At 45.5% G+C, this 23,904-nt stretch overlaps 1 protein-coding gene across 4 annotated transcripts in view; it reads left to right on the forward strand.

Moving 5' to 3' along the window:
- The window catches only part of PGAP6 (post-GPI attachment to proteins 6), a 960,879-nt gene that overhangs the window by 23,168 nt on the left and 913,807 nt on the right, over window positions 1-23,904 (forward strand). For all 4 annotated transcript variants that reach the window (XM_069210651.1, XM_069210654.1, XM_069210653.1 and 1 more), the window contains exon 2: window positions 16,395-16,572. In XM_069210651.1, the coding sequence (XP_069066752.1) occupies window positions 16,395-16,572 (178 nt within the window). The remainder of the gene's footprint in view (window positions 1-16,394; window positions 16,573-23,904) is intronic.

Raw genomic sequence — 23,904 nt, forward strand, 5'->3', positions numbered from 1 at the left:
ATTGAGCTCCTTGAGCCTGCTGGTCTTACTTTATGTCCCCTTGTGAGCCTGGAATGTATTGCATGTATCTTGTCTCCCTTGGTTGTTGTATCATTAGATACCCTAGCAAACATAGATACTGCCCTATTGGAAACTCTGGAACCTACTACAACAAGGACTGTATTTGTAACATGGCAGAATTACATAATAAGTCTCACATACTGCTGAATGGTCAGATTGTGTACCACATTTCAAATTGTATGCCTACAGGAGACCTGGGCTGTAGAGCCTAGCCTGTTCATGTACATGGTTACAGAACCTTTCATTCTCCAGCTGTCCCATCCAGTTCTGGCAGATCAAAGGGGGGCGTATGTACCTATGTTTCTAATCAATTGATTTTTCTAACATAACATTGGCTATGTCCAATATGTACTATTAGATGATTGCTATTGAAGTATCATCTTCCATTCTGTTAGTGGTGGTTCATTTTTATAATAATGCCTTGATGCCTGACATAGTGACCGCTGTTCGGTAGCTTGACTGACTTTGAGGTCATATGCAATGGTAACTCTAAGGAGCAAGTTTTCCTGTGGGGTGGTGACTTTAATATGTAGTTATGCCGGTCCTCACTGAATAAGGTATGTGGATTAGCAAATTTTGATAACTGTGACAAAACTCATATTTGACATAATTGATATGGAGAAAAGTTAAACGAGCTATTGTTTAAATATGATTTGGCCTTTTGCAATGAATTATCTATTCCACAAGCATCATTCAAATGCACTTTTAATGACATAGGAGAAAATATTGTTACAGATTTTGTCTTTCTCTCCAATGGGCATGCTGTCAGGGCCTCCAACTTCACTACCTATACAATATCGATTAGTGATAATTTCTCACAGAGTGTTCACCTTAACACTAGCCATTTCAGCAATTGTTCCAAGCCCCACTCATCTCATATAGTTGGTAACATTGAGATTGCCTCATTATAGTGGATATTCCTTGAGATGGACTCAAGTTGAGCCCAGCAGTTTTTTTACAACACTTAATTATAACTAATAGAAAGGCTTTTGAGTTCTGTTTAGATGACACGGCTGACCCTAATGTAGTTATTGAAGCCTTCTTATCGATCATCAAAGGGATGAAGGCTGGCCTAGCTATCACCAGGAGGTGTTCAACCTCTAAGAGTAAAGGGTGGTTTGATTCTCTATGCTTAAAAGCACATAGGAGACTAAAGGAAGCTCTTCATAATTGCCTAGATGTAAATTGTTGTACAAGTGGTCAGACGAGAGATATGTTAGCCATCCAGCAACAAAAGAAATATTTGAAGGAAGAAGCCTGGGAGACTTCGCACGAGGCAAGCCTCAGTAATGATACCATGACGTTCTGGCATGTAATTAACTTCCCTTGAGAGTTGAAGATGATCCACATTTGAAAATTGCTATTCCTGAAGCCGATTGCGTAGCCCACTTTTCCACTATTTACTAAAAACTACAAAGGGGGGGGTAGAATCAATGGTCAATTTACAAGCTCAGTAATCTGATGTGCCACCACCCAACAACATCAGCCTCTCATGTACATTAGAGGACCCTGGTCTTAGATGCATGCTGCAGAGCAAGATTTCTGCAAACGTGGTCGGAGTCACTCATTGTCCCAATTTACAAAAAAGGGTGACCGCCACAGTCCTGCCTGCTGTCTACCTATTACTTTGCTAGATTCGCTGGTAAAGGTAACTGGCTGTGTCATACTGGAAAGACTACAAGAATGGGCTGAATCAAACAAAGTTCTTTCAGATTTACAATATGGATGTTGGTCTGGGTTAGGGACAATTGAACAGGGACTTAATCTTTTAATCGGGAAGTACACTCAAGTCAGACATGATAACATGTTTCTAGCCGTTGTTGACCTATCCTCTGCATTTGACTGTTTCAGCCACCAGAATGTGTGGACAATTATGACTGATCTTGGTGTGGATCCACCTATTATCTAGTTTTTTAGGGAGCGTTATGCAGGGAGTAGGGCAAGAGTATGGTATGGTTCTATGGGAGAATGCACCCAAACTTTCAGCATTGAGAGGGGGGCAGAGAGGGCTGCATGCTCGCACCCTTCTTGTCTACAACCATTAACAACTTGGGTAGGGTGCTAGCAAATAAATGCAGAGATCTCCCCAAACTGGTCATTGTCCGATCCCGGCCCTCCTCTATACTGATGATGCTGTGCTCATGGCCTGTTCCTCTTTGGGTCTGCAGCGCCTGCTGACTAATTTTGTTACTTTCATGCAAGATTTGGAATTATCAGTTTATCGAAGTAAAACGTTTATCATGAAGTGTGAGAGCAGGTCTGCGAAGTGCTGCAGCATAACTATAGGTGACACCAAGATCTGTTCTACTACAACCTTCCTCTATTTGGGAATTCTGTTTGATAAGTAGGGTACATGGACACAAGCCATCAACACTAGAACGATCCAGTTTATGAAATCCACAACAGCCCTGTGTAACTTCTCTAGGACCTTGAGTAGGCCGCCCCCTGAAGAGATGCTATCTATCTATAAAGCTAAATGCTCCCCCACTGCCCTGTACAGGGTGGGAGTGTTGGTGCATATTAATTGTCAATCCTTACAACTGGTGGAAAATGCTTTCTTAAGACACCTTCTTTTAGTCCCCAGTAGTAGCTCCACAGTCATATGCCATGCTGAATTGGAGATATCCTTTTTATCAGGATGCAGCCAGTTTTACTTTGGCATAAGATTTGGACTTCAGAGTACCCCAAGCTTAATCGTGACATCATTGGGGATTGTCTCAAATACCCTCTTGCTCTTAAAATCCCTTGGTTGAAATATATAAAATAAAATTCTGGGGATCGGGGGCACGCAGAACTCTTTGATTAGCCTGCCACCCTGGTGCGCATCAGTCAAAGGGAATTAAAGGCAGAATGCATGTCACTGTTCGACGACCTAAGGTTGTCTACAGAAGTGCTGAAGCCTAGCGTACTTAAAATCCAAATGATGCTGATTACGTTTAACATTCAACTTTACTTAGAACTCGTACATAATGATAGACCCAATAGATAGTGTTAACTTGATTCAGAATGGACATATTCCATCACCTCACTGGTTTACCCAACATGAATCATTGGTTGACTTCTTTAGCTGACTGTCCTTGCGACAATATGTAGACCCAAAGCACTATCCATAATGCATTTCTTGCAGATTTTTTAAAGAGCAGAGAAGGCATTTAACTATCCACTGTTGAAGTCCTACAATTTTGTTCAATGTCGTCTTGCATATTTGTTTTTACAAACTTTACCCTCCCTTCTTATTTGAAATGTTATGTCACTTTTTTATGGGCTTTGATTAATCGGAGGAAGATGTTAAAAGCTTGCAACTTTGTTCTTGATGACAAGTAGTACTCTCCTATTTATTTTTATTTGTGTGAAGTGTGTAATAAACTTAATGTATACGTTGTTTTAGGATTTTGTTTATGTGGATGATTTTATGTGTTTTATAATATGTTTTAATGATTTTCTTAAAATTAAATCGAATAAAGCATCTTTGACTTTACATTTGGCTAGAGTGGAGGGACCTCTTTTGCTATGGTGGTGTGTAGGGTAGCTGAGGTCTTGGACCTTAAGTTGTCCTCAGTGGAAGTCAAGTCTAACTTCTTGAGAGAGGGAACTGCCCTCTCCCAGCCCTTGTTCCCTGTTAATGAAGCTCTCACTGTCATCCTCTTCCGGGCCTAGTCCAAGCCTTTCACAGGGGCACCTGGGCATAGGACGATTGCCCGCCACCAAAGTCCCACTCTAGGGAACCCCAGTTTCCCTACCCAGCACCCCAATTGGGAGAGCAGGCCTCCTCTTCCAGAATCAGCCCCAGCGCATTCCCTTCCCCTACTCTGGATAAGGAATGCAAGAGGCTGGATACCTTTTTGAAAGAGAATATTCTCTTCTGCCAGCCTACCACTGCGATCGGTGAACACTGCGTGCCTCTTGGGCTGTTACTCCCAATGCGATCTGGGACTCAGTTGGCCAAGTGCTGCCTATGGTCTCGGAGGAAGCCCGAGCCATAATCTCTCTGGCTAGTGGCGATGGGAGGGATACAACAAAGTTCCCCATTTGTTGTGGACTAGACATGACCGACTCACTGAGCAGAGCGATTTCTTTGCTGTGGTCCTTTGGCGCCACGCCTAGTTGAGGACTACTGCTTTTTCTTGTGGGGATGACCAAGCATTGCTTATGGATATACCCTTTGACGGCTCCTGTCTCTTCGGAGAGAAGGCGAACTCACTGCTAGAACGCTTTAAAGACTCCAAGGCTGCAACCAGGTCGCTGGGTCTCTCCATGGCCCCTTGTCAGCCCCTATTTGCCTTTAGTCCCTTTCGTGGCCAGAGAAGGGGTTTCCAGATGCTTCAATACCCTCCCAGCCACCACAGCCAGCAAAGTTCCACACATTTTCGTGGCCGAGAACGCAGTTCCCAAAGACCACATGGGACAGCTAGCCAGAGGTTAGGCCAGTCCACCATTCCTCCGGCATCCCCAGTCTCCAACCCACTTTAGTTTGCCTTTCTCCCATCATGGGGGATCCAGTGGAGGTCAAAATACGCAATCCCCTGCTCCTCTGGAAGTCAATAACATCAGATCGTTGGGTTTTACAAATATTGCAAAGAGGCTACTCCATCCCCTTTGTGGCTACCCTCCACCCATTCCACACATGAATGGTTGACGGAGGACCATCTTTCCTTAGTCCTGGAAATGTCGGCTCTCTTGGCTGAGGGAACTACAGGGAGGGTGTGAGCATCAGAAGTAGGTTGTCATTGCTATTCCTGTGACTTTCTGGTGCCCAAGAAAGCCTGAGGCCTTTGCCCTATACCCAGCATGTGCCTTTTTAATCTCTTCCTCACACAGGAGAAATTCGGAATGCTCACGCTCACTTAATTTCTGTCTTCCCTGGATCCGGGAGACTGGATGATGGTGTCGGACTTGCAAGATGCTTATTTGCACATCCCTGTTCTGCTTGCCCACAGATGTTACCTGCGGTTCGCGGTGGGCCACGAGCACTTTAAATTAGCTGTGCTCCTCTTTGGCCTCCCCTGTTCTCCTTCAGTGTACACAAAGGTGAATACGGTGGTTGCAACACATCTATGGAAGTCTGGGTTTCCAGTCTTCATCTCCCTCGACGATTGACTGTTGAAGGCGGACTTGCCCCAGGCAGTCGCCTCCCACCTCCAGACTGTGGCGAACATCCTGCATTTGCTGGGGTTCATTATCCAAGTGCTGACGTCACACCTGTTTTGAACACAGTGCAGTTTTGGGCTTATCCTCCTGACTGGCAAGTATAGGATATTCAGGCTATGATGCGATGTTTCTGTTTCTATCCTGGGTTTTGGTGAGACAGACTCTCACGTTTTTGGGCCTCATAGCCTCCTTCAACCTGCTAGTGAAACATGCTTGCTGGCATATGCGTGCTCTGCATTGGGACTTGACGTTCTAGTGGGTGCAGCATCAGGGCAATCTCTTTGCCAAGGTACAGATCTCAAAAGGAACTGCAGCAGATTTGCAGTGGTGGCTGACAAACCACGATTGAGTCAACGGCAGACCGGACTCCCTTCTGCAGTCAGAACTGACTGTAGTGATAGATGCTTTACTCCTGTTCTGGGGCTTTCATTTGGGGAGTTGAGATCAGAGGACTCTGGTCTTTGGCAGACTCCAGGCTTCACATAAAGTTGTTGGAGCTTTGAGTGATTTGCTCGTCATTGAAAGCCTTTCTACCATCCAACAAGGGAAGGCAAGTACAGGTATTCACGGACAGCACCACCGCCATGTGGTACTGTAACAAGCAGGACAGAGTGGGGTCTTAACCATTTGTCAGGAGCTTCTGCGTCTCTGGACATGGCTGGAACACCAGGCCATCTCCCTGGTGGTTCAACACTTGGCAGGCTCTCTAAAGTCCAGGGGGGACAGACTCAGGCGTCGGTGCCTAGCGGATCATGAATGGGGTCTCCATTCTGAGATGGTGCAAGTTCTCCTTCAAGAGTGGGGAGAATCTTGTTTAGATCTGCTTGCCACCGCTGAGAATGCACATTGTCAGCAGTTCTGCATGCTGGAGTTTCCAAGGGGTTTATCTCTCGAAGACTCATTTTGCCTCAAGTAAAGCTCCAGCCTCCTGTACGCCTTTCTGCAAATACCATTCCTTCCCAGAGTTCTCAGAGAGGTCAGGAATGCCCAGGCCCAAGTTATTCTTGTGGCTCCAGATTGAGCACAGAGTATCTGGTATCCCGAGCTGTGAACACGAGCATTAGTCCTCTGGTCAAGCTGCCTCTTCGGGGGAACCTGCTGTCACAGCAGCAGAGGAGGGTCCTGCACCCGAAACTACACACGCTCCGCCTGCATATATGGAGATGGAGTTGCATTATCTGGCAGCCTTCAGCCTTCCTCCTGAGTCTGTGATGTTATTCTGGCAGCCGCATGTCCCCCCCCCTCCTCACCCCCCCCCCCCCCAAGGTGGTATACACCTGCTGCTGGGACAAATTTTTGGCATGGTGTGTATCCAGAAGCATTGATTTCCTCTCTGCTCTTATTTGTCTTTGTTTACCCAGTAGGGTTCTGCTTTGGGCACAGTTAATGGTTATCTTTCAGCCATCTCTTCATTTTTGTGGTTGCAGGACAACCTTCCTTATTTAAGTCACCTGTTGTGACAAAATTCCTCAAAGGCTTGCAACATGTTCTCCCCTCCCAATCCCAATCCCCCGCCCCCATCCCACCCCACCCCACCCCCAAAGCCATTCATCATGCCCCTGTGGGATTTCAACCTGGTCCTCACTTTCCTGATGTGAGTGCCTTTTGAGCAGTTGCACAACTGAATTTCTAGTAGCCATTATTTTGGCCAGTGAGTTACAGGTAATCTTGGTACATCCTCTGTATACTACCTTTTCTCTGACAAACTGGTTCCCCAGACATGTGCCTCCTTCCTTTGGAAAGTAATCAGTCTTTTTGTTGGAAGCCAGATCATCACCCTGCCTGCCTTTTTTGCCCTGCCCCATCCTTCCAAGGAAGAGGAGAGACACCACCGTATGGACACAAAATTATTGTTGTCATTCTACTTTGACCGCACAAGAGACTTCATGGAGGATGATCAACTCTTTATAGGGTATGTCTGGGCCAAGAAAGGACAGGCTGTGCAGTAATGAACCAGCTCCTGATGGATAGAGCTCTGCATAATGATCTGCTACTCTTTGGCCTAGAAGCAACCACCTGAGGGCTTGCAGGCTCATTCTACCAGACCCAATGCTGCAACTACTGCGTTAGCTCACAGAGTTCTTGTCCTGGACATCTGTCATGCTGCAACATGGGCTTTCTTGCAAACGTTTACTAAGCACTCCTGCCTAGACAGTCTGGTCTGTTGAGATGGACATTTTGCCCTTTAGGTCCTCTAGGACTTTTTGGTTTTGATCTAAATTGGGTTTCTAAACCCACCTCTGGAGAGACATTGCTTTGGTATCTATCCTAAGGTAAGGAATCTGCGGCTCAAAGATTCTATCAGATGAATAAGTTACTTACCTCTGGTAATGACTTATGAGTTAGAGACTCTATCTAGCTGTAGATTGCTTCACAATCCTCCAAGGACTGGCATACTTGTGTTGGAGGTTGGACTGCCGCATTATGACATAGGTGGGCAGACTTGCCTAAAGACTGCCATCCCCGCCAGGATCACAAATCCCGACGGGGTGACGGAGGTCAGGCTTGTAACCAGCCATGGTGGCGCTAAACTTTGCGCCACCTGGCTAATTACAACCCTACTTTCCACCAGCCTTTTCATGGCGGGGACCCTGCCATAAAAAGGATGGTGGAAAGCCAGTGCAAGGGGCCACAAGTGAGCAAATGGCATAGGCAGAGCAGGGGCTCCCCTGCCCAGCACCATCTGAATGCGTACAGTCTGCTTTGCAGAGAGTGCACATTCTGAGGATGTTTTTCTGCCCCCTCTGTGCTAGGGTATAGGACTTGGCCCCCTTAAGGGACCCGAGCCCTATACTTTAGCACTGTTCCCGCCGGACTGACTGACGGAAATGCTCTTACAATGTTCCCGCTGGTCAGCCCTTGTGGAGCAGTGCCCCCCTCCCCCTGAGGTGCCTGTTTGTTTTCCATCTGATGCCCTTGCAGTGTTCTCTCTGTTTCGAGTCAGGTATCTTGTGTGGGCTTCGCCCATGCATTTTGGGACACTGATCCACGGACAAGGATTTAATTTATAACCGGACTTGTACAGTTGGTGTACATAATTGTATATACTAATTTTGGAATTTGACCTATCTGATATTTCAGTGATTACACTTGTTACAATCATTTCCTTTTGTCCTTGAGTTCTTCCAAGGGGTGACTGGGTGTAGATGTAATGTTGCTGCATGTATTTCTGTGTATGGTGTTGTGGGTGAGGGTGGAGGGTGGGGGTGTTGCATGTGTGTGTTACTCTCTCCCCTGTGTGCTAGGTGCAGTACTCACCGTGGTCATCGCCGGCGTCTTTCCTGCTCCTGATACAAGAGGAGGTAGACCAGCGTGGGCAGGACCTGTAGTTCGGGCTCCATGGCATCCTGGTTCCTCGTTGGGTGTCGAAACGTGAGTGGTTTCCCTTCCAAGTCCTGTTTCTGCCGCGCCTGAAAAGGTGGCGGATAGGCGTGTTGTAATACAGTGGGCGGAACCTTGTCTTCCGCCTGTCTGTTGGCAGTTACCACTGCGGTGTTTGTTTCTACCGCCATGGCTGTCTATGTTGGCGGTTTCCGTCATGGTCGTGATTCAATTTTTTTTTCTGCCAACCTGTTGGTGGTATTACCGCTGCTTTAACACCGACCGCCAGGGTTGTAATGAGGGCCAAAGTGTCTACAAGAGACACTTTTCTTACGCAACCTCAGCTACAAGTCAGCAACTGCAACAGTTTCCACGGTGTGCATGCTCTGGGGACTCCCTGTCTTCATCCTGCACCAGAAGAACCGAAGAAATCTCCCGTGGAGTGACAGTCACTCCAATGCTCCAAGCAGGCACCTTCCAAGATGATGACCGGCACCCAGGGACTCCTCTCACAACTACGAGCGTGCTCCTAAGGACACAGAGGGTAGACATCATTGACATAGACTGTCCTGAGGTCCTGCTGTCGCAATTTGGAGGAGGTAAGACCTTGCCTTCCCCGAGAACAACGGTACCCCTGTGTACTGTGTCTTCTTCGCCTCCTGAGGCCTCTGTGCACTCTTTGCAAAATTCCTTCGTGCACAGCATGGCCCTGGTCCCCAGCACTCCATCCTGCGACGCTCAACTCGCTGAGTTGTTCTCCGGCAGCGTGGGACCTTCTTTGTTGTGCTGCATCAACTGCGTTATGCACCTCCTTTGAACCCGGATCCTGCGAGTCCTGGGGGTGCTGGCTGGCATCCTGAGGGCTCTCTAAAGTGCTGAGAGCCCCCTCTTCCTCCTCACACAGAGTTGAGGCCCCCAGGTCTCTCCTGGGTCCATCCAGCGCCATTTGGACACAAAACTTGGTTTTGTCTGCAGCTTCTTCACGCCGTGAGACATCTTTTGCATCATGCAGGAACCCGCTGGCTTCTTCATAGGGTGCATTCCTGCAGACTTCGACTAACCGGGGACTCTTCTTTTGCACCCACTTCTGGGTTGGCAGGGGCTCCTGCCCTTCCTGGAACTTCTTTAGACTTCTGAACTTGGTCCCCTTCCTTCGCAGGTCTTCAGGTCCAGTCATCCAGCAGTTGTTCTTTGCAGACTTGGTTGACTGCTGCAAAATCCTAAAAACAAGGTGTAGTGTGTCCTAAGGAAACTTGCAGTACTTTACTCCTGCTTTTCTGGGCTTTGGGGTGGGGTACATTTACTTACCTTTACTGTATTCTTACTCGCCCAGCGATTCTGCACACACTTCACTTGTCTAGGGGGGAATTAGTGATTTACATTCCATTTCCTTAGTACAGGGATTGTGTTGCCCCTAGACCTATTTTCTCCCATTGCATTCTATTGGATTTCCTACTGTTTGCATTGTTCTGTGACTATTTACTTGTCTAATTATGGTGTCTAGTGTATTATTGTGTATAATACTTACCTCCAGAAGGAGTATTGTCTCTAAGATATTTTTGGTACTGTGTCAACCAAATAAATACCTTTATTATTGTCTTTGCTTGTGTATACGTACTGTGTAACTTATAAGTGGTATTACATGACGTTTGCATGTCTCCTAGTTCGGCCTAAGCTGCTCTGCTATAGCTGCCTCTATCAGCCTAAGCTGCTAGAACTCTACTACTTCACTAATAAGGGATAAGTGGACCTGGTATAAGGTGTAGGTACCCAAGGTACCCACTATAAACCAGGCCAGCCTCCTACACTCACTGTAAACGCTATTAGTGTGGGGGGAGACTATAACGCAGTTCCTGACCCCGTGATGGATGTGACGGGATCTCCCTCGACCCGTAGACAGACCACGGCCTCTGTATTGTCGAACTGCCTGGCGTCCGTGGGGCTATGTAATGGGTGGAGACAGCGCAATCAGTTCACACATGCTTCGGCAGCACACCGTACTCAATCTAGAATTGACCATGTTTTATTATGTGCTACAGATTGCTGCCATCTCACACACATTGAGATCCTGCTGAGGGGTATATCAGGTCATGCGCCACTCCGGTTTGTAATGGGGTCCGCTCAAGCAGCGGTCCGCCCTATGTGGCGCATGAATGCTTGGTATCTGCGGCACAAGCCCCATGTCCAACAGCTGCGGGAAACACTTAAGGAATATTTTGTTCTTCATAAAGATTCGGTCTCCTTACCAGGGATTCTCTGGGTGGTGAGCAAAGCAGTGGTACGGGGCATGGCCAAGAGCCTCATCTGCTCTCTGGAGCAGTCCCAGACCCTTCACATTACCCAATTGGAGGGTGAAAAATCTACAAAGCCGAATGAAGCGTTGGCCAGGCAACTCCTGCTTACACGGGAAGAGATCCGCATCATTCTTTAAAGGTGGCTAAGCACCTTTGGCTTGCGGTAAATACCAGAGTGTATGGGTAGGGGGACAAAAATGGGAAGCAGCTTTACTGGTTGGCTTCACACCATCAATCATCTAGAATTATCCTTGAAATTCTTAACGAGCAGGGAGAGCCTGTTACTCAACTACAGGAAGTGGTGGATGCATTCGCTTCCTACTATGCGGTACTTTACAGGGCCTCCTTGGCGATTGACCTGGATCACGCTTGCCAATTCTTAACAGACATTCCCCTTCCTCAACTGCCCCACATAGAGGCAGCCATCCTAGATGACCCCATAACGAACGAGGAAATCAATGATGCAATCTCCTCACGGTGAGCTGGAAAGGGTCCCGGACCTGACAGGTTTCCATCGGAATACTATAAAGTGTTTCGAGTTGACCTAATGCCACACCTCAAAGCTGTATATAATGAGGCTGACCAATTGGGTTCCTTTCCGGAGGGGTTAGATATGGCCGCTATTGTGGTGCTTCCCAAAACTCAAACCACTTGAGTAGTCTGTAGTCAGACTTTGTGCTGACTACAGACCAATCTCCCTCATTAACAGTGAGGTGAAGATTTACGCTATGATTCCTGCATCACGTCTTAAAAGGGCCATGCCATTACTGAATCATATGGACAAATGTGGATTTATGGCTAGTTGAAGCATGCAACATTGTGTACGTCGTTTACACGTGGCCTTAGCACGGCGTCACCAGTTACCCCAAGACCTGGCACTTCTCTTTATTGATTTCGAGAAGACCTTTAATACCGTGGACTGGAGGTTTCTATTCCTAGTTTTGCAATGTGCTGGCTTGGGGCCTAGATTTTATTGACTGGTCCGTGCCTTATACGCTAACTCCATGGCCTGAGTGCAGGTCAATGGTATCTTATCTTCCACCTTCTTTATCCGCTGGGGAACGCATCAGGGCTGCCCCCTATCCCCTCTTCTTTTTGCCCAGGCCATTGAGCCTTTGACACAACTGATTAGAATTGACCCACTGTATTGCGGCTAGAATTGGGGAAACGCATATGAAGACCGTGTGGCTTTTTATGTTGAAGATGTCCTGCTATACATGGCGGACTAAGTGAATCTGGCCTGAGAAGTTTTCACCTCATACGCTGTTATGAGGAGGCATTGGGGCTTAAAATGAACCCCGCTAAATTGGTGCTGATGCCCTTAGCATCACCATGGGACTGCTACGATTGGCAGGGGATAGTGCATATTCGCCGGTTGAGTTTCAGGTACTTAGGTATATGGGTGGCCCTCCTCCCAGAGCTAACATGGTCCTTAAACCTGGCGGCGTTGATGTCTCGAGCCAAGGCAGACCTGCAGCGATGGCAAGCGCTGCCATTAAATGTTTTGGGCCGTGTGGCCTTATGTAAAATGATGAAACTGCTGTGTATTTTGTATGTGCTCCAAAACATCCCGTTCCCCTGGCTCCTGGTTCCATACATTAGACAGAACCACAACTTAATTCCTCTGGTGTGGCTCGGGCACCGGATTGTGCTGCAGCACTGCCAGAGGGGGGTATAAGATGGGGAGGTGGGTATGTCTAACCCTTATTTGTACTACTTGGCAACATAGCTCCTGGTTTTGCATTACTCGTTTAATGGCGGAGTGGGCTGATCCGGCGTATCAGCTTGAATTAGCTACACTTAGCTTTCTACAAATTTTAGACTTACTCTATGGATCACCACTCCCCTGCGAGATGGATCCAGTGACTAGAGTGGTATTTCTTGCATGGCGTGCGGTCCTGCGTCACACTCAATGAAATAATGTTGTTACCCAGCAAACCCCCTTATGGCACAGCAAATGGCTAAAAGAATCGGGTGCATTGATTGGGTTTGAGAGATGGGACTTGGTGGGCATTTCACAGTTGGGTGACATGTGGAGAGGGGACTCTATGTGATCCTTTCAGAATCTTTAAATAGACTTTCAACTCTCCTGCACACAATTCTTTAAGTACCTACAACTACGTCATGCCCTGAAAGTGCATTTGTCCCGCACTGACACACTACCTGAATATAGCCCACTGGAGGCCAAATTGCTTATAGGAGCTCTGGGGGGAAAAATGGGTGTCCCAAATTTACAAGATGTTAATTAACCACGCTCTGGGCAATCTCAACCATCTCGGAGATAAATGGGAAGGCTGGCTGGGACCTCTTGAGAAGGCAGATCGGCTTGATGCACTGATGGCACCTAGACTACTGGCAGTGTCAGTGAGGTTGCAATTGGTGCAAATGTAGTTTCTGTATGGGTCATAACTCTCTCCCGTCCGATTGCACCATGTGGGCCTCCGCCCTTCTGCCCACTGTCCTAGGTGCTCAGAAGAATCAGCAGATTTCTTTCATATGGTCTGGAAATGCCCCCACATAGGTGCATATTGGGGTAAGATATTCCGTGAGCTGAAGCGGTGATGGGAAGAGAGCAGCCGATGTCCCCAAAATTGGTCTTATTGGGCGCAATGGAGGAAATGGAGGGCTTGAGGGCAGACCGAGCATTCGTGAGAACTGCCCTGCTGGTGGCTAAAAGAGACATTGCAGCTACTTTGAACTCCGCTACTGGCCCGACCTTACACAAATAGAGGTATGGAGTCGACTGGTGCGCAAGTCAAGAAAATTCGGTCTATGAGGCGAGGGGTTGCCCCCATAAATACACAAAGGTCTGGGGGAAATATCTGGGTCTTCTCCTGTGAATGTTGTGTACCATGCGTTGTACAATAGTAATGTTGGGATGCCATACTGACAATCCATGCTGCCTTTATGATGTTGATTTCTTTGTGGAGGTCGACCATTCAACTATTTAACTACCAAACATTAGAATACCCTACCTTGTACTCCTAAATCTATTGGTCCCTATCTCCCCTTGAGGACTCTTAAAAACGTCTGTTTCTGAATAAATAAGTATGGGACATGAATCCATTAGTTGGAGTTAGTCTTAGCCACCGTGACACACATTAAGGCAACAATTTACGCCTTACAGTTTTGTTTTTTAATATAACAAAAATTTTAATGGATGCAGTAAGAAACAAGGCAACTTATTTGAAATCGTCTTGGAAATGAGGATTATGAACAACTATTTTAGTTCCTATTAACAGACCATGTTGTAAATGATAGCCATGTATTGACCTGCTCCTCATTCATCTGTCTAGCAGACCCAGGACGTTTTCTTCCGTTGATGACTTGTTTCAGAGCCCCAAATAAATAAATAATAAATAAATAAATGCTTTACCTGATTATTTATTTTTTCCAGGGCTCCCCAGTAGAGGCATAGACCGCTAAATTGTAGGGTTCCAGTCAAAGTGGAAGTCTTAGAACACAGGTGACTACCGTCCTTATGGCCAGTCCATGACAAGATTCAATTTTGATTGGGGGCACCATATTACCAGCTGACAAAATCTATGCTTTGTGAAAAGAGCTCTGCCAGCCGGTAATGTAGTTCCAGGTAAATCTTCATAATTGAGCCTGCTCCATACTATAGTTGAGTGTCCCAGACAAATTTCGTTACCTGGTCATGATGGTGGCCACATCCCTCAGAAACGGCTGCAATGCAATGTCTCTAGAATTCTTGTGGACCTTCATTCCTTTACAATTGTGGTGCAGGCTGTGCTGAGAGCTGCAGCAAGCTGAAATCTCATGCTATGCTGTATCCCACACTTTTGAAATTCATGCCTCAATGAATGCAGCACATTTTTAATAGCCCACAAAAGCTGAGTCTTGCCTGCAGTCCATGCAAGCCTCAAATCTGAGGTTTCAAAAGGCAGACAACAGAGCCTCTACTCTGATACCTAGCTACAGTGATTCTGAGTAATGTCTACATGAACATAATCATAAGAATAATACATCCCAAATGTGCATTCGCTATTAATATCACACCTGATTGCTCAGGGTAATATTTCATAGTATACCCTGGGTTTGAGATCTATTTGTATGACAATGACAACTCTGTATCTCAGATTTCTATATATAGTACAACAGATCCTAGTTGAATCAGAACCACTATTAGTGAGAAGGAGAGGAGGTGAAATGAATGCAACATCTGATGGTATATCCTCCCAACTTGGTGTTATCTCTCAAGTAAGTTAGCTACTCACAGCAGACACCCGAGTAATACTCCAGGATTTACTTTCAGCTCTGTAACATCCGCTCTGGCCAACCCCCGGAATCCGGAGGGAGTTAACTGGCATTATCGTTTCCCCTTGGTAAACAACACCTCAGTTATTCTGCTTTGTTTTAGGACCTTAATAGAGTCTTCTCTTTGTTGGGATATTGTTACCTTTATTTCGACTCAATAGACAGAGAAGGCGACTATGCTCTGGGTGATGTAGTATCAGTTTTGCGTTTACATTGTACACCTCGAAAATCAAATTCACAGTATTTTTTAAATTGATATTAGCCACTTTTAACTCTTTCATACAAGAAGATGGAAAAAATACAAAATGAAGTTTTTTTTCTTTCTGGAGACCACCGTATCTTGTGGCATAGTAGGTATATGTCATTTACACTTTATGATGTCAGTAGTAAAATACTGGCACTAAAACTTCAGATATTTGGATTTGGCAAATTGTCTCTCAGCACTGTTTAAATAAGATTAATATTTCATTATATTTTTATGTTACAAAAAAAGTCTGATCCAAATATCTAACACAAATATTGTCAAATATGCTACTTAAGAATCGTAAGCCAATAAATAGACTGTTTTCGCCAAAGTAGCAGATTGTTGCATCATAAAAGCTGGGTCCCTCCAGAGAGGCAAATTTCCCAGTAAAGTCAAAGATCTCTGAATATGCTTAAACCAGGGCAAGCCCTTGGTGCCTTTAAAGGCCAGTGTATCGCATTGCTTCTTTATATGGAAGTTTTATCAATACTTTCAGAAAGAGATTATCTGTGATTGTCAACAATTTGACTGTAGCCCCTTATTTCTGAATCATATGTAGAAGTGGCTTGAGGTTTTGTACTTAGTATTGATTGGATCCCACCTACAGGTTAAGTGCAAGTGCATGTCATTCCTTTGTGTCATTCAGACTCATATTTTAAAATTGGACAGTTAACGTGCCATCAACACATCATATGTTTTGGGCTGTTGACTTACTCTGAGGACTGCTCTCTGATGCAGACTAATCTGCTGGAGCATTGGTGTCCTGAAGTAGTTATAACTTTAACTGATTAAAATAGTCCCTTAAATGTATTCAGATTTGCCGTTTTAGGACACTTGATACAATCAATGTGATGCAAAATGTGGGGCTTCAAATACGAATGATTGAAATGCTTTTGTCTAAATGCTGTACAGATAGTACAATTAAATATCAACCTTTTTGGTTGTTGCTGGACTTTGTCCTTTGCATGTTGTTATTTTTCCATTCCATGAGTCACATATTGTCAACCTGCTCCCACTTACTGGCTGCTTCTTCTTGTCTTTTGTCGCAGACCTCATCTACATCTCAGAATTTGCTTCACAGAGTTCTCAGCATCTGTCCTTTTACAGCTGGTATGGAAATGTCCGCCTCTTTCGCTTTCAAGTGCCAGAGGACACAATTCTGCTTCGATGGCTTCTGCAGGCATCCCGGGGCAGAGGGGCAGAGTGTCACGATACAGAAATCACTGTGTGAGTAATCCCATACTTGACACATAATTATTTTGTCCATATAGCGGACTGAGTTCTTTTTTAACAGTATTCTGTGTCTTATCCACTATTTCCCAGGTTTCCATCCCTGTACAGCTTTTTCTGCATGTGTGCTCCACATCTTTATTTTTAAAAAGACTGGTTCAAAATCTTCTGTACTTGGCTTGCTTCTCTGCTTACCTGTGAACAACGGGATCTCTTTTTATCTTTTTGCCTCACTCGTAAGACTTTGTTTGAAGTGTGTTCCTCTGCTGTGACTCAACGCTTTGATTACCACCAATTTAAAAGGTCACTATGGTATTCTTAGACTTTTTTTGTGTCATAGTCTCTAAATGTATGTAGAAGACCATTGGCAGATGAGCTTTTTCTGTAGCTGCTGTGAAACAATGGAATACACGATCAGCCAAGATATGTTATTATAAAGCTTTCAAACTTTGGAAAAGCCTTGAAAAGATGGCTATTTCTGGTTTCCTTTGTTAGGGTAGGTCACGCTTTACTGACCTAAAAGTTCTGCTCCTAGATCTACCGCTGTCCTGGAGATATAGCCAACCTGGGGGGAATGACGGCTAACCCTGTGATTCGGCAGTCAGAGGCTGTACAGCAGCAAATGGCAGGAGAAAGCTCACCAAAAGCGAAAGGGATCAGGTGGTCACTCAGTGACAAGGACGTGCGGGCTTTAAATGGCCCAATCACAAAGAGGGCGGGTGGCCACATCTGGGACAAGCGTGTCCACCACACGGTCTCCAGAGAGAAATGGCGAAGAGGTGGGAGCAGCACAGGCCTAGGTTAGAAAGATCTGTTGAGAACCGGTTACACTCATTTCACATGCTTGCTTGCGTATTTGTGGAAAAAATCCCCCATGCTGCTTCAGCATTGTAGTTATACTAGCAGAAGATACAGGCAGAAGATTTGAAGTATCAGGGGGATGCTTGGTTAAAGTGCAACAGGGGCTTTAGAGCAAAAATGCAAGCATGGCCCATCATCGACTGGGATCACCAGGATGTGGCTGGTTTTATGGAACACATTGTGGCAGCGCAAGAAGAGGTGGATTCGCATGCGTAGTCCTTTCTAGTGTATAGGGGTAAGGGGAGGGCAGATTGGATCAACCGGGCATTAAAGGGAAGCAGTTCTGGGAGCAGACAGGCCAAACCACAAGCGGCCGCATGTAGGAGATTTGAGAACGTGATTGCAAGTTGGGGGCTCCATGCAAATTCAAACATTCCTGCAGCCACTGCTGGGGTGAGGGTGGGGAGGTTGGTGGGGGCACTCAGGTAGTGATTGCGAAAGAAGGATAGGGAGCAAAGATAAAAAGCCCCAGCTCAAGAAGTAGGTCCATGACGTGGGAAGGGTGTGCAGGGATAGGGGGACTTGCACCTACACCCATTAAAACAGATACTTGATAACATTACTGAGTCAGCACCACATCAGGGTAGATGCGTAACTATCAGAGGAAGGCTTTAGGAGTGGTTTTTGCATACCATATGAGGGGCCGGTAGAGGAAAGGCTAAGTAAAAACCTTAAATCTATGGCAGAGAATATCAAGGAAGCAAGAAGAAAGATGGCCAAGGAACATGAATTAGGCCAGGTGGCGGGACCTTTCAAAAGCCCACCAGTTACAGGTTTCCTCTCTTGGGGTGGTCCCCAAAAAGGAGGACAATTGAGACTCATACACCACCTGTCTTACCCAGAAGGAAATTTAGTGAATGATAGGTTGGATCAAAAAAAATACTCAGTGTCCTATGCCACGCTGGATGATGCAATTGACCTGCTAAGAGCGAGGGGTAGAGGTGTCCTTATGGCAAAAGGAGACCGAGTCGGCCTTCTGGCTCCTTCCAGTGCATACGGACAGCCATCTCCTGAGCTTCCACCTGGATGGGGACATTTACTACGACAAATGCCTATCCATGGCCTGCTCAATATCATGTGCCTATTTTGAGGCCTTCTGTACACTCTTGGAATGGGCATTAGAGGAGAGATGCCCAGGGGAGGGAAGCTGCACTATCTAGACTACTTCCTCTTTATAAGAACGCCAGACTCTGACCGGGTCATAAGCTTGATTGAGCAGTTCCAACCACTGTCCAACCAGATGGGGGTCCCACTAGCACAGGATAAGACAGAAGGCCCCTCCACATGCCTTAACTTTTTACAGATATAGCTGGATTCGGTTGAAGGGGTACACAGACTCCTGGTCCAAAAAGTGGAGAACCTAAGGGAGGACATCAAGAAAGTATTTGACAGGAAAAAAAGCTACACTTAATTAGCTACAACAATTACCGGGGAAGCTTAAATTTGCCGTCTGGGTGATCCCGGCAGGGATCATGTTTGCCCTGTGCCTGGCAAGGCTTACATAGGGGTCCCACAGAGGCACTACATGGTCAGGCTGACAAATGGAGTCATTGGTGACCTATGGCAATGGTGTAGTTTCTTGAAGAACTTCAATGAGACCCTACTATGGCACAAACCTCAGGTTACTGCTGAGCAGCTATGTCTCTACATGGAACCAGCAGGCAGCAAAGGATTTGAAGCCATATTAGGCTCAGCATGGTGGGCCGCCAAGTGGGTGGCCAGTTGGCAAAAGAAGGGGTTAACCAGGAAAGCGGCACTATTAGAGTTATTCCCAAGTCTTCGCCTTCACTTTATGGAGAGTCTGACTCGCAAACAAAAAAGCAACACTATGGCCTGATAACCATCCAGTAGGACAGGCAATATACCTGGGGACAGCACGCTACCCAAGGGTGTTAAAGCTTCTATAGCAACTTGTGACCACAACATAGCAATAAAGGCTAGACACGGGTCAGGATGTGATGTTTTCAGTGGGACAAGGCATTGTCCCCAAAAACTGCAACCACATATCGTAAGTGTCTGGAACAGTTCAGGAAGGCGGCTGGTTGGAGGAGGGGGACGTGAGAAGCTGCGCTAGTGCTGAGGTTGAGGAATTCATATGCTGGACTTTCGAGCAGGGCAAATCCAGATCTTGGGCGCAAACACACCTGAGCATGGCAGCATATCACGCAAAACTGTATAGGGGGTGGATCCGACCAACACATTTTACTGCTGTGCAGCAATGAAGGACTGGGGCCTCACAAGGCAGCCGATTGATTTTGAGTGATTAAAGGCAATCCTGAAGATCTTGACTGAGATGTGTAGATCCACAAAAGAAACTCAGTTCAAGCCTTACTTCGCAGTTGCGTTTTTTGGGGTGTTTAGGGTTAGCAAAATAGTAGTGCCCTCGAGCTGGAACCCGGGCGTAGCACATTTGCAAGCATTTGGAACTGTACCTGAGGAGGTGAAAGCCAGACCAGGAGGGGAAAGGGCAGGTCACTTGGTTGGATTGCCTCCCGGCCAGCGAGTACTGCCCGGTATGCATAACCCGCAGCTACATACAGATCAGGGCAGGGGGTGCCCCCCTCCATTGTTTATACACAAGGACGGCAGCTTCATCAGCAGGTTTCAATTCACTAGTGTTATGGCTGATCCTGGCAAAGGCGGGCTTACCTCCCGCCCACTTTGGATCGCACTCCTTTCGCATTGGGGCAGCCACAGCAGCAGCACAGGGGATGGCGGATGAAGAGATTCAGCGCTTAGGTAGATGGAAGTCCTCAGCATTTAAATCCTATATCTATTTTTGAAAAAAGCTGTGTTTTTTTTTATATGGTAGTCCTAAAATCAGTGAACCACAAAGTATCCATCTTAAAAAGGGACTGCTCACTTTTCACTAGACTGTATATTGCTTACCAAGATAGAGAAGTTGATTTAAAGGAATGTTTTGTCCATGAGAATCTTGATTATCCCCATCACTTTCTGAGGGAGGATTGCTAAGACAAGGGACAAAGTCTGACATCATCTCTTGTTTGGAAAAGCTTAATGGTGCTGTAGAGATCATAAATAACATTCCAGGCACCGCAAGTTGTGTTATTATGGATGGATCGGTAATAATCAATTTCTTAAAACCCCAAAATGTACACAATTATCAAAACTACAGCGCCTATATATTCTAGCCTTATGTAATGAACATACTTAACAAATCAAAACGAGCAGACATAGTATTTGACTGTTACATAGAGCGGTCTGTGAAAAGGAAGAAAGAAATATGTGAGGTTTTGGTCCACGCTATTGTTAAAAGGTTCAACAGAGATACCAAGAAACTGGGTGACTTTTCTACAAAAGGAAGATAACAAAAATGATTTGTTCCAATTCTTGACTACTAACCTTTTGTGTCTTGAGATACCAGAGAGTAAAATTGTAATACTGACAAAGGATGATAGCGTGGTGAACATTCCCAAAATTCTGAATGTATCTGAACTCAGACGATGTTATCCAGAAGAAGCTGATACCAGAATACTATTACATGCAAAACATGCTAGTGAAAGTGGGCAGAAGTCTATAACTATACGTACTGTTGATGTCGATGTAGCAGTTATTGTTCTTTATGCATTTAGCAGCATAAATCTTTTAAATTTGTGGACTGATTTTGGTATTGGGAAACATCAAAGGTTACTGCCTATCTATGAGTATGCTAATAAACTTGGCAAAAGTCCTTGTGATGGTATTTTATTTTTCCGTGCATTTAACGTTTGCAACACTAATTCTCTATTTACAGGTCGTGACAAGAAAACAAGTTGGGAAATGTGGAAACATTTTCAGGCTGTCACTGAAACATTAAATGAGCTCTCTTATGGCCCACCAGATATTTCAAATATGAGTTTCAGTCAGCTTTAACAATTTGTAATTAGATTGTACAATAAGAACTTTAAAACAGATCGTGTTAAAGAGTGTTGGAGAATGATAGTGACCAAACTTAATCGCTCTTTAGAAATTGTGCCACCAAGTGAGATTGCTCTTTCACAGCACAGCAAGAGAGCCATTGTTCAAGTGGGTTGTATGTAGTCTCAGTGGAGGAATGTGTGTCCAGATATACCTGATTCAGCTCAATGGGGATGACAGAGGGAAGATTCTGAATATGAACCTCCGTGGTCACTTTTGCCTGATTCTTCAAAATACTGCAAGGAACCTGTTAAGTATGGATGTAAAACATTGTGTATCCATGCTTGTAAATGTAAACATTTGTTTCTTTCATGTACTAGACGTTGTGTTTGTGATGGTCAATGCAATCAGGAGCACATGTTTTAGATGACTGACCAAATTGTAAACGTTAAAAATACTGTTGACTAAAATAGCATTAAACATTAATAACAATATAATTTGTATCTTCAGTCTTTTTCAATAACAACGTTTAAATGTTACAAAATCCATTTTTATATTGTAACAAAAAATATAGCAAAGAAATGCAGGTGTAATTTAAACTTTTTTTAATAGACTTTTGGTACACCCTGCATATGGGGCCCAAGTGCCCCTAAAATAGCAACCACATAAAGTAGACATATGTTGATGAACCATGATTTTTGTTTGAAATTTCTATCTTTAGTCATTCAAAAGTTAAGAGGGGTGAGCAAGTTGTGTGGAATGCCCTGTATATCTACCATATATCTACATACATATCATAGTGTACTATGAGTCAATTAAAGTGCAACATTTTTAAAATCCTTGGCTAAAAAACCATTACAATTATGTGCTGGAAGACTAATATTACATTTAAGATCATTTACTGGCCCTTGTGGCGGGCCTTTTTGCATTATGACATCACATGCCTAAAATGGGGGGGGGGGGGGTCAGATTTTTGGGGTCCATATACAAAATCAGTGTTCATATGACTACCTAACAACTACCTAACACTATGCCAGATGCCATATCAGTGTCACATTTTGCGCGATTCTGGTGATTTGTGACTCAAAGCTACCTCATTACTTTTTGATAACACAAAGATTAGCCCCCTTTCTTACCATTAGTCTTTTCTTGATCTTTTTTTTACAGGAAACAAAGGTAACCTTATAGATTATGATGCTATGGTTTTCTTTCTTCTGCTTTATGTTTATGTTATTTCAGCCTTGAGAAAGCCTTAGGCTTGCATGCTACATTAAAATGGCGAAACAGATGTTGGCTGCAAAATGTGCAATCACATTGGAATATGTAGGCGGACGTCGCTCGCCTCGCCTACCGTTACACGACATTGGCGTTCACCAGACGCCTCCTCCAGCTTCCGCCCACGTCGTCAAGGAGACGGGTGGGGGCGGAGACGCCAATCGGCCCCGGACTTCCGGGTTGCTGAACATCTAAAAAGGGAAGACGCCGCGATCGAAGGCGGCAAACAGAAGACGGAGCAGGAGAGACGCCACGGATCCACATCGCGAGGAGAAAAGAAGACGAGGAAAAACCCCGACCGGGAGGAGACAGCCGTGTCGGAACGACCGAGAGGAAACGAGACAGCCTGCCACGGCCCAGGAGGGTCGTGGCTATAGAAGGTACGTGCCCTCTTCAAGGGCAGTCACAATAAGGAGGGAGAAGGGGAGGCAGAGGGGGGGAGAGGTAAAAAGGGGGAAGACAGGGACTGGGGAACTACCAGGGCACCCACCCACTCGACCTTTAACCTAAATCGAGCTCAGAACAGCATACCCTCACAAACTCCTAACTTCCCCACGAAAACACCACCTGTATTAATTGTTTTCTTGATTGTTCACTTCATATTCCCCTCACACCTCCTCCCCTCCCCGCACTAAACCCCAAAATTAAGAGAAGGAAATACCGTCCCACTTACCTGCTGTGTCCTCTTTGTTCTTCCGAGGAAACCGCGATACCAAGAGGGGGACACCCAGAGCTCGCCACCTGAGAGAAAGTAAAGAAAACCATTAAAGACCTTACCGGCCCAAAGATCACGCAGAAGAGAAACAAAGGGAAGAAAAGAAGAGCTACCATTATATTATATGTTCCACCTCTCCTATAACTCAAATAAATCACGTAAAATCCCTGTCAAGAGTTTTGAAATTGGCGTCCGTGTTCTCTGTAGCCCTGATCGCACCCCCACAGTGGTGTCAGAAGTGGGATTTTGGTTCCATACGGGCATACAGAGGCAATACTACTATGGAGGCCAAACCCAGTCTAGAGGACATGATCAATCAACTTGCAGAAGGTCAGCGCCACCTCCAATTAGTGTGGGAAGCGCAACAAAGGGAGGCCAAGGAGGACAGAGAGGCCCTGCAATCCGCTCTAAAAAGTCAGGCCACTATAATGGCCAGTAATCAACTGGTTCATGAGACTGCTTTAAAAAAACTGACCGACACAATCGCTGCCAGCAAGGTACATCCAAATGTGCCAAGTTCAGTATTGCAGAAGTCCCAGGAGGGAGAAGATCCCGATTCTTTTTTCACGAACTTTGAAAGAGTAGCCTCCTCAGCTCAATGGCCTGAGGATAGGTGGGGC

The sequence above is a fragment of the Pleurodeles waltl genome, chromosome 10, assembly GCF_031143425.1.
Source record: "Pleurodeles waltl isolate 20211129_DDA chromosome 10, aPleWal1.hap1.20221129, whole genome shotgun sequence".
Classification (NCBI taxonomy): Eukaryota; Metazoa; Chordata; class Amphibia; order Caudata; family Salamandridae; genus Pleurodeles; species Pleurodeles waltl.